General features: G+C 34.9%; 1 protein-coding gene across 3 annotated transcripts in view; it reads right to left on the bottom strand.

Annotated features, from left to right (window-relative positions):
- KLHL5 (kelch like family member 5) overlaps positions 1-12,176 on the bottom strand; it is an 80,094-nt gene that overhangs the window by 42,211 nt on the left and 25,707 nt on the right. For all 3 annotated transcript variants that reach the window (XM_061192170.1, XM_061192172.1, XM_061192171.1), the window contains 3 exons: positions 4,593-4,775; positions 1,636-1,772; positions 900-1,096 (listed from right to left, as the gene is read on the bottom strand). In XM_061192170.1, coding sequence (XP_061048153.1) covers positions 900-1,096; positions 1,636-1,772; positions 4,593-4,775 — 517 coding nt within the window. The remainder of the gene's footprint in view (positions 1-899; positions 1,097-1,635; positions 1,773-4,592; positions 4,776-12,176) is intronic.

Below are 12,176 nucleotides of genomic sequence, written 5' to 3'. Positions count from 1 at the left end.
AACCAATTCAATGGAAGGAAGGGGGATGGAGGAGAGGGTAGACAAAAAAATATCTCCTAAATGTTGACTAAATCAGTAACATGGATAATGATATATGTGTATGTCAATGTTCACATTCTTTCTTCTCTCAGAAGCTGTATTGCCCTAAATGAAGCATTTAAAGCAAAAATTTCAATCACTGCCCAGGTGTGAAGACCCACGTGTAGCAAGATGGTCATTCCTTAAAGATCCACACACCTCTGTTCCCCAAATCTCTCTACTGTTGAGATGGTGGAGGCTGGTCCCAACAGTATGCCCTCAACATGCCCTTATTTTCTTGCTGTCCTAGATCAATCTATATCCATTATCCTCCAGGCTTCTGAATCAGAACCCCCTGTGTTTTACTTTGAGCACACAATTTGCTACAATTAATAAGAACATTTTTCTATGTAGCTAAAGACACTTCTAACGTATAGTCAGATTTATCCTTAATAAAAAGTCTCCCTTTCATCCTCCTATCTTCTGTACTAGTACTGCACCATACACTACAATCACTATCACCAACTTCCATCAGTAGGTGGACAATTCTGAAATTCATCCATGTGCTACAAAATAAACTGTCTGGGGGAAATCCTGCTTTAAAAAGCAGCAGATCTGAAAATCTTGAATGGAATAGTCCTAGGCTACTGCTCTGTTTCTTAGTGGCTATAATAACTTAAGGCTTGACTCATAAATCCAGGAGAAATATTACTTGATGATTTTTCCTCATAACTCAATGAAAATATGACACACTACACAGTGAGCCTGAACCTCAAGACATATGGCAGAGCCATGGGAAGACAGCAACATGTAGATAAGCCTGCAACAATAAGGAATAAGGCAAAGAGCATATACCTTCCTGCTTTTCAAAAAATACATACCATAGTATAATTGTGAGCCACTTTATGCAAATCTGTGCAACCTTGAGCATCAGCAAAAGAACGGATTCCAAGACAGTTGGATGGGTGAAGCTGTTTCATTAAAAACTTACAGCATGCTTCCACAACCTGTGAAAGCTGAAGAAGGCAAGCTGTAGATAACAGGCACTCAATATTATCTTCTTTTAATTCAAGGCGGCCTTAATGATAAAAAGAAATTCCATTAACTATGGAATTATATTAACTTTAGTTTATAAGGTAATTGGTGTTAACAGTAATAATTCTAAACAAGAGCTCATTACATGCATTCCAGACACAGATGATTTAAGACATTCCAAAAAGAAAAAAAAGTACTGAACATGAAAAAAAACTATTAGCACTTTGTGACTTCTACTAAAATTTAAAAATTAATAGCTTGTTTCCAGAATTTTTAAAGAATGATTTAATTAGTAATATATCTATTACATATAACTCAAACTTTAAATGCAATAATAAAAAAACATAACTCATCAAATTATTACATTAACATTTAAAAATATCATTCAATAGCTTATTATGAAAACCATTTTAAGGGTTCTAATATAGAGATTTTAACCTATATACATACCACCAGGGGTGGTGATTATAACAGCAGAATTAACTGTTAGCTGTGGCAGGCTTTATTAAAAGCAGAAATCTGAAATCTAATAATACAACTTAAATCTAAGAAGTTTTAAATTCAGATTTTCAGATTTATTACCTGTATATGCATACTGAATCAAGGACCACAGTGAATTTGGTTCTACACCTTCCATTTTTATTTCTTCTTGCCTTGCTTCCCTGACATCATTAGTAAACATGGCAGCAAAATAATCTGAGACAGAGGAGAGCACCAATCTAAGAACATATTAGAAGAAAAACAACAAATTAGTGACAACATCAAAGCTGATGTTCATTAGTAAATGCTGCTGCTTTCTTTTTCCTTATTTTTCTTTTCCTTTTAAAAAAAAATTTTGTTACCCATAGAAAGTGTTTGGTACTAAGAAATGCATTTTAAGTTTGACAAATTGCTTTATGCTCTAGCTCCTTCCTTTGAGTAATAAATTACCATTACTGAAAATTTTCTGCTGACATAAATGATTTACTCATTCACTACTTAAATATCCCTTTTTAACATCCTGAAAAAAAGCTACACGCTCACGGCATTAAACTGATGATATAAAAAATGGGGGGGGAAATGTAAAGGTTCTTCTTTTTATCACTTTTGAAAATAACCTAAGTTTTTTTTTTAATTGTAGAGGTAGTCAATATATGGAAGACATTTGATACTGGTTTTAGGTTATTTTTTAAAAAATATTTATTTATGTATTTGGCTGCACCAGGTCTTCATTGCCACGTGTGGGATCTTCGTTGTGGCATGTGGGATCTTTTAGTTGTTGGCATGCAAACTCTTAGTTGCAGCATGTGGGATCTAGTTCCCTGACCAGGGATCGAACCCGGGCCCCCTGCATTGGGAGCATGGAGTCTTAGCCACTGGACCACCAGGGAAGTCCCTAGCAGGTTATTTTTAAACTTCATGATTTTCAAATTATTATAGTATATTATAATGTTTGTATTTTGTTATAAAATTATATCGTTATCACAATACAAAATTATACTTTGTATTTTGTTATAATACATTATTATATATTAGGTATGTCTCTGTCCAAATTATTGATAGTCACATATAAGCAAAAATAGGTTATAAATATATGTATTTGAAACGTGCATTTTTCATTTGATAATATGTCTTGAAGATATTTTCCATATCAGCACACTTACACAGATTTACTTTATTCATTTGTTAAAGAAGTAGAAATTATGATACAGATAATAGTTGAAGCTCTCTCTGTGCTCCTCTCTAATTCCCTTCACCTCTCTCCCCAGGAGGGCATTGCTGAATCTTATGGTTTGCCAAACTGCTCTCCAAAGAGCTGTGCCAGTTTAGTCTAGCACCAGCACTGCAAAAGAGTTAACCTTTCCCCACAATATTGTCGATGTCAAAATTTTGGCCACCTGCAAGGTGTTAAATGGTATCTCATTGTTGTTTTAATTTTCATTCACCTGATTGTGAGGTTGAAGGTGTTTTCAAATGTTTTTTGGCCATTCAGGTTTCTTCTTCTGAGAACTGCCCATTCATTCAGTTATTCACTGAACAAATAATAATGCACACCTGATAAATACTGGGCACTGTTCTAAATACTTGAGATGTATTAATACCTTCTCTTACGGAGTCTTATATTCTACAGGGAGACAAACAATACCCAGCAGAAGTAAATTCTATAGTACATCAAAAACTGATAAGTGCCACGGGAAAAAAAGCAGGGTAAGGGCAAATGGGGAGTGGGTTTAAATAGGTGGTCTCATGGGAAGGTGACACTTGAGAAAAGACTTGAAGGAGGTGCAGGAATTAGTCACACAGGTATTTGGGAACAGCATTCAGGCAGAGGAGCAGCCAGTGCAAAACTCCAAAGGCAGAAGTGGCATGCCTGCCACATGCAAGAAACCACAAGGGGGTCAGTGTGGTTCAAGCAGAGTGACAAAGGAGGGCAGAACGGTAAAGAGGTAACGGCAGGCTGGGTCACATAAGCCACTGTGAGGACACGGGCTTTCACACTGTGACATGAGGAGGCACTGGAAAGTCTGATCAGAGAAGCAACCAGATATAAGTTCCATTTTAAAGGATCACTCAGGGAGCTGTGTAGAGAACAGAATGTAGGGGAAAAAGTGCAAACAGGGAGACTAGTTAGGAGTTTCTTGCACTGGTAATCCAGGTGAGATGGTGATGGCTTTCACAAGCGTTGCAGGTAAGGTAATGAGTTCTGTTTTGGAAACAGGGAATTTGAGATGCCTGTATGAAATTCAGGTTGGAATATCTTTCTAATAAACCCATGCTCCCAACATGGACTTTCTGTCACAATATATAGTAGCATCTCAATAAATGTATGCTGAACTGAGTAACTGAAAACTTTAAGACCAAGCCCATTTTTTCTAATTTTACTTTCACTTTGGAGGGTTTAACAAAACTTTTGGGACACAGTATTAATTAGTTTTGAAAGGTATTAAAAAAAAACCTTTGGGATCATAATGGTGATTAACACTGAACAATTAAATATGTAATTATTAGGAGAAAAATAATGAATTGTTATTTATTTAACAGCTTCCATTTCCTTTTCTTACATCAAGAAGTAATACTTCATTTCTGTTAAAGGCTTTTATTCCCTAGCACCACTGCTTTTCATATTTCTTGGAGGCAGGCAAACAGAAGTTGGAATAGATGTGGCTATTTAAAAGCTCAACAGTTTTGCCACTCCATTCCACCAGCCTTTTTGTTTCTAAATACTCAAAGCTCTAATTTCTACTGAGCTTATTGAAAGTTATTTAATAGGTAGAATTAGGTGGAGTGCTGCTCATAGTAGCTGAAATCTATACCAAACAATACTAATTTCAGGCTGGTATGTTTTGTTTTTATGCTTCTACAGAGGGAAAGTGATCCTTTTGGGGTCATTTAATGTGTAATAATTTCATATGCACTGTCTTCTTTGCAGAAACTCCATGAAATATACCACTTTACCAAAATAGTCCATTGCATAATCAATTAGAACAAGTTACCTCAACATACATAACTAAATGATCAAGGAAATATTTCACACATATAGAAATTTAGAAAACAATTACCTATGAGCTGGAATTCTGCGATCACCAGCAACTAGAATTACATCGCATAACTGTTTGTGTCTCAAATAGTTTTCCATCTTTTTGAATGTTTGTTCAGCATGATTAAGGGCTTGGAAGAATTCATCTGATGAACATGGCTCCATAGTATGGCAGGCTGATAATGTCTGACTGCTATTGGAAGTCCTGAAAAGAAAGAAAACACACATTTTGAAAAGTCGCTAACACATTAAAAATATCTTTCCTATTAAGTCCTTTTAAATCCTTCAGATGTAATAGAAGCAATGCTACCAGTCTATATTAATGAACAATCATTCATCATTTTTGCCTTTGAAAATCAAATGATGGCTCAAATCATATGTGTGTCTTGCAAACATTGTGAATGTGATACCTTCTAGTTAATAGCTACATATATTCTTTGCCTGTTCTTGAGGTCTCTTCTCTGGTCAATACGACGTCTCTGCTGAAAAAGAGCCAAACTATATTCATATTGATAGTCATAGCTCCAACATTATATTTAAGGGCATAAGAGATCATTTTTTGAAGGCAGAAAGGGAATTAAACTCTTTTGGACATATAAACCCAAGCCATCCTTTACTTAAAAATGGGTTCTGTTCACAGTTCATTTATAACTGTTTAGAATACAAAATATATTATCATAAAATTATAAATAAATTATAAATAATTATAAATTATAAATAATAATTAATAGATTATAAATAAATCATTATAAATTATAAATAAATCATTTGATTCTCTGACTAGTCTTCAATAGCCCAGGTAACCTATAACTTAGATTATAGCTTAAAAGAATTTGATGGCCTAACCCAGGTATCTAAAAATTATTTGAAATTTCCAAATTATAATTTGAAGAGTATGAGTTCTATAATTTCATTATGATTCATTGATGGAAATGGTGAAAAAGTGAAAAGATTGGGACTAAGAATGAAATCCTAAACCCACCCCTCTCCCCTAGATCCCTTATCCAAGATCACGTGAATCAAGTAATCAACATCCCTTTGTTATGCAATTAACTACAAAACCACCGACTATTGGGCAATTGGGATTGACATGTATACACTGATATGTATAAAATTGATGACTGATAAAAAAATAAATAAATTTAAAAAAACATAAAAAAGAACCACCGACTATGCCATAACTTAGTTACCATTTCTCATCAGATCTACTTTTAAGGATATAATGATTCTGATAAATGCTTTGTTGAATCAAGTCTCACTATATCTTAAGAGAATTTTCTTAATATAAATATCTAATAATCTCATCAAAAAGAAAAAGTCTTTGGATCTTTTAAAATAAAAGGAACTGAAGCCAAGGAGATTAAGTATTTTGCCAAAAGCCAGAGACTTTGTTCATGGCAGAAATAGGGCTTTCGTAGAGAATGCTATGTGTTCACCAAAACCCTTTTTCTTTTCCTCCTGGGAATATAGCTAAACTACATTTCCCAGCCTCTCTCGCAGACAGGTGTGGTCTTATGATCGAAATGAACTGTGTCAACTCCAGGCTAGAGTGGCTAAGAGCAGGTGTGTATCTCCCATTCTTTCTTTCTATGTCCCTGTGGACTGAGGACTTATATGGAGGAAGAGGTAAAATATACACAGGAGTGTTCTTAATTGAGAAGACTGTATACACAAACTGCACTCACAAGGACTCTCATGTTGATTGAGACGTATCAGTTTCGAAAGTTAGCAGTGCCTCGAGTAATAAATATCTCTACCTAAATCCTCCCAGCCCATTGCATTTTCAACGCCATACAAATATGGGTCCTAAAATATGTTCTTGGGGGATAACTGTCAATAATGATAACAGAAGCAAAATATATATTATCTAGAAGGTATATATTGCACACTATGAATATTATTGGTGTAATGACTTGTGAAACCTGGTATAAAATACTCAACTTTACATTTAAGATCATTAGTATAAAAATGTATTGAGTAATCTGTAACTATATGTTGCTTATATAAATAAATGAGAATTAGAAACTATTTTAAAATCTAGGAAAAATGTAACATAAGCAAAAACAAATAATGTTGATCTTGATGAATACCAATTTGAAGATTTAAAACATTTCTCAATAAAATGAAGTTTTATATTGTCAAAATACTGACAAATGATTGAGTATTAGTGATCTAAGGATGAGAGAAGATTAGAACACCTAATTTTTATAAGCCCAAATTCTTTCAAGAACAAGAAAATATGAGGTAAATAAATCAAGTACTTTATTTTAGGGCTCCTACATTTTGTATTACATTTCTTATACTTTATAATAAATTCTCAGTAATGACTAGACAATGAGTTAGTTGAATGTTTTTGAGTGATGAATTGCCATCATCCAAACATAAATGTTAATCAATGTTAAATTTTGAAAGAACAACAGAACTTCATAACACCAACATCACTAAGTTATTACAGGCTAGCTTTGATGTTGGTATAAGCCCAATTAATAAAGAGACCATCTCTTTTCTTGTCAAGAACTTTCAGAGTGTTTAGTTCTTCAGTCTATGACATGAATCAGGATAATCTGGAAAGCATTTCAGCATTTGCGTACAAGGTCTCATTCCTTAAGACTGATTCAGTAGGTCTGAAGTGAGACCTGAACATATTTTTTAAAGCCCTACGTGCGATCCTAACACATCACAGGCTGAAGACCACCAGTACACTTCAGGCAAGAGATGGATACATTACACAAATCAACATGCATTCGACTTACAGATTCAAAACATTGATATACACAATAGATACTTTACTTCAGATTTGTAAACTGAATTTCTTTGAATATTTTAAATGCACTAGTAAAACTTAATAGAATATTTGTTATATTCAAAATAAGCATAAAGGTAAAACATCAAAATTGTTTATATACATACACATTAACAAAACAACTATTTATGATTCTAAAATAATATTTCAAACTTTTTTTTTTAAAGATGTGTTTAATTTTTATTGCATCATCCAACCCTTCTGAGAATCTGTTGAAGTTTTTCCTAAATAAATGCATAGTTGCCTTACACAATTTTGCATACAATTTCCGAGGAGATTCTTAGAGCCCCCTGAAGCCTGTTCACTAATCTACACGTTAACAACCACAGCCCTAAAGAGATAGGAGGACCTGTCTGAAGGCATCCAAACACCTAAAAAGAGGTCACATCAAGTGGAGGAACAGGATCTGGAGGTTCTGGAAGGCCTTATGGGCAGGCCCGTCCAAGGGCTGTCAGAGAGACAGCCTCGGCTCCAGGACTTAAGACTGGCTCCCCTGGGCCCACATCCCCTTGTGGCAACTCTGGGTTGGATTTGGGCAGGTCCTAGAAAAGAGGGACCAGCTGTCCTCTTGACCACCAACCTTACCCTCTTTGCTGATTTGTATTAGCTCTCTGGCGCCCAGGAATTCAAATTTTCTACTCCTATTTACACTCTCTGCTGAACATTTCGAACTTCTTGATGTGCTTTCAAGGCTTCAGTTGCTATCACATGTTAAATAAACATGTTATTTCAATGTGACAGTTAATTCAGAGATTTCTGGGTATAGCAATCACTCCCACTGCTCCAAATGAAGGATCAAAAGAAGTGCAGGCTTCTGATTTGTAGTCTATGGAAAAGCGAAGCTATCCATTCACAAAAGGAACATGAAAGAGGTAGGAACAGAGCTACTCAGGCTTAAAGAGCTGCACAGCTTCCTAGCATTTCTTGTTCTGTTTTAAGAAATTTGGGGCCTTGCACATACAATTTTAATAATGCAAGAATTTACTTAAAAAAAGAATTTACTGCATATCCATACAACTGTAGAACCTAGGTATCAGAACCATTATACACAGAATTTTTACATCTAGAAGGAACCTATGTAGTCATTTAATTCAACTCCCTTATTTTGCAGATGAGAAAATTTTGAGGCCCCAAATGGCTCAAAGTGATCAACCAAGGACATATAGGCAGCTGGATACAAAACCAGGATCAGGAGGCATTCAGAATGTTGGTCAAATCACTCACAAAGGAATGGAAATTTTTGCTTACCTTTACCCTAAGGCATCAGTGAGTGCAAGGACCAAGGGTATGAAGGGAGAATGATAGTACAATATGAATGAGGATAATTTAGCAATAACAACAACAAAAACAAAAGACATGAGAATTCAGGATCCTAGACAAAAGTCTACTGCTCTGTTACTACCCCTTAGCTAGGGTTAAGAGAGCAAGAGTCTCTTAGGTTTCCATGGGGCAGAGATAACATCTCTATCTCTGGTTAATCAAATGTTTTTAATACTCTGGCTCTGTGTAATTTATAATGTCAGTATTTTCTTACTATTTCTTTTCCTATTATGTGTTTTGGTTTGGAAGCTTGAATTGGAGAGGTATGGGGTAGTGATTAGGAGCATTTTAGGAAGGTTCTAGAGCTGTGCTGTCCAATATAGTAGCTACTAGCCCCCATGTGGCTATTTTAATTAAAATAAAAAACAAAAAAGTTCTTTAGTTGAACTAGTCATATTTCAAATGCTCAAGTAGCCCCATGGGGCTAGTGGCTGCCAGATTGGATGGTGCAGATATAGAACATTTCCATCATTGCATAAAGTTCTATTGCATAGTGCTGATTCAACTCTGTCACTATGTATCTGGATGAGTTAAATAACTTCTCTAAGTCTTACCTCCAATAGCAATACAGGAATAAGTAATACATAGTACTTTCTTTTAGAGGATCCTTCATGGGAGGATTATTAAATGAATGCATAACCCTAGCACAGAATAAGTACACAATCAAGGTAAATAAACTCCTATTAGTAGATCCTTGCTTTTTAAAGGCCAATGGGAAGGCCTGTAATCTCAGTCTTTTGTCTTATACAATGTTGTTTGTTTGGTTGTCTTCCTAAAAAATGATCGCCAACATTATCAATTTTTATAACTAAATTTCCTGATTCCTAATTAAAATGGCCTTTAACAAACCCAGTAGACATCCTAACCCACAATATAAACATCTGGGAATAGGCCATTTATGGAGCATTTAAAACACATTTCTCTGTGATTTCTACTAGATCTTTACATGCCAACAGAGGAAATATCTAACATTTCTGCTTAGTTTCATTTCTTTGATGTTATTAAGATGGTAAGTCATATTTCAAAGAACTGCATCATGAGATCATTCAAATCTTTTGTAATAGATGTTCACTGTAATGAACTCTACATTGCTGGATATTTCCAGGCTACTGGGAAACATTTAATTTTTAGCTTATTGTCCCTCTGCAGTAGGCTATGAATCTGTAAGTCAGAAAATGCCTAAACATAGAAAAGAGGCAAGTATCAAACAAATCAAGTCACCATTTATAGAGTAACTCCTGAGATGTAGCATTGCACTAGTTGTTAGAAACTGGGGATGCAAAGAAGATATGATTTTTTTTTTTTTAGTGAAGGGACTTAGAATTTGAAGACTTAAGTTTTATAAAGTGGAAAAAAGTAAACAGCAACACTAATACTTGCAATTCTTCAGATTTCACACATCTGTGTGCACACACAATATGCACCATGGCCAATACTATCTTTTTATTAGAAACTATTTAGATTTCCTCACTATCATCACCAGAACTTGCATTAGGCTTTCTTAATGGAGAAATTTTTCAAAAAGAAGTTTTAAAAATCACTTCACAAGAATTATACTGTATATGATTTTGAATAGAAAACAAAGCTGCATTGAAACTCTAAGTGGTCTGTTTGGCTCACTCCCCAGGTAAGTGATAAGCTGCCTCATAGCTTCTGGCATTCAGAATTCATGCTTTTGCCAAAGTGCAGATTACTATATCATGAATCTTTTGACATCTTTTACACATATTCAAAGTCACAAATGTAAAATAAGAATGTAAATTGCTTAGTATATGCTAGCAGTCTCTAAAAAAATTTTTATGCATATCCTTTTCAGTATACTTTCAAGCATGTGCCCCAATATATGGATATTTATGAGTTTATAAAGGATATAGATATATCATTGTACAATTATTATTTACATTATAAAACAGAAAAAAATAGAAATTTAAAAAATAAAATGTAAATAAACATTCTAGTATATATACATATAATTACCATTTCTCCAACAGATCATCTTGTACATCCCCAATTGGAATGTAATTGCGACCAGAATTTACAGAAAGGAAAGATCAGTATGGGCTGGTGTTCGGAAAGGCAACAAGCAGCAGGTGAGATCTGAAATACATCTTAAGGCTTAGATGAGCAAGGAGGAAGAGGGGTTGGGGTTGTCTCTTTTAAGGAGAGGACAAGGCAGGTGCATAAAGAGAAATGGCAAGAGGCAAAGAAAAAGAATACCTTCACCTCTTCCCTTCTCAAGAGAAATACTTTTTCATTTTGGAATTTAAGGTGTTCTCTGCTGGTCCTGCGGCCAAAATATCTGTGGTGAAAAGAGTCAAACGTTGTTTATATAAGAATCAGATTTTCTTAAACAATAACCAGTGTGAAGGAGAAGGGCCAGTGGGCCCTCTCATACAATGCTGCCGAGAATTAAAAGAGGAGTAATGTTCCTGAAATAACTTTGAGAATACAGATCAAAAACCCTAAAAATGTGCACACCCTTGGGACTTTATCCAGAGGAAATGGTCATCTGTATGTAGAGATCTAGCTATGGGGAAGGGGTTATCACAGGTTGTTTCTAACAAGAAAATATTGGAAACAATCTAAATTCCAAAAAAATTAGAATATTGGTTAAATAACCAAAAGGTATGTCTGTGCATGGGAGAATGATGTAGCTATTCAAAAAGATACAGGAGAACATTTAATGACATAGCAAGCTGTTTTACTGGACACCGCTTTTGCCTATCCAGGATTCTTTCTATGATGACAGACCCATCTCGACCTTTTGGGAAACCACACATACCCTACCTCAGTTTACAGGGCTTGGGCAGAGTTGAGTCTTTCCCCTGGGCAGGGGTGAGCAAGGGACTGAGGCCTGGCCAACAAGAGTATCATATCTTCTGGTTATAATGATTGATTTGGGTGGACATAAGATCCAAACAAGACCAATGAGAGTCCATTTCAAGATGTTTGTTGGTACTCTTGGAAAAGAGTCACTCTCTTTCCATTGAGGAGGTTAAGCTGATAAAAAGTAAACTTGGAGCTGCTAGTGGCTTTTTGCTACCACAAAGAAAGCCTGCCTAAGGAAATGCCATCACAAAGGAAAACAGATTCTAAAGAGGGGGAAAAAAGGATTTCTGGTGTTATTTGAGTATCTGGATTCATCATGTCTAAAGTTGTTTGAGTTTTTATTTACTTATGTGAATCAAAATTTTCTAGTTTTTGCTTGTCAGTTGAGTTGGGCTTCTGCCTTTTTTGACCAAAAGAATCTTAATTTTATGTTTACATTAGGGCAAAAAAGGTTACAAAATAGTATGTACAATAAGATTCAGATTTTTATTCTAAAAACATAATTTTATTCTATACTTACCTACAATATACTGGAAGGATACTTCCTCAAATTGTTAATGGTTATTATTTTGGGATGGCAGGGTAATTTGTAATTTTTGTTTTTCCATTTTTGCTTATCTCTATTTGCTCACGTCTCAGTGGTAAAAATAGTAA

Source organism: Eubalaena glacialis, chromosome 5 (assembly GCF_028564815.1).
Source record: "Eubalaena glacialis isolate mEubGla1 chromosome 5, mEubGla1.1.hap2.+ XY, whole genome shotgun sequence".
NCBI classification, from domain to species: Eukaryota; Metazoa; Chordata; class Mammalia; order Artiodactyla; family Balaenidae; genus Eubalaena; species Eubalaena glacialis.
The sequence above is the reverse complement of the archived record's forward strand: the minus strand, read 5'-3'. Positions and strand labels throughout refer to the sequence as shown.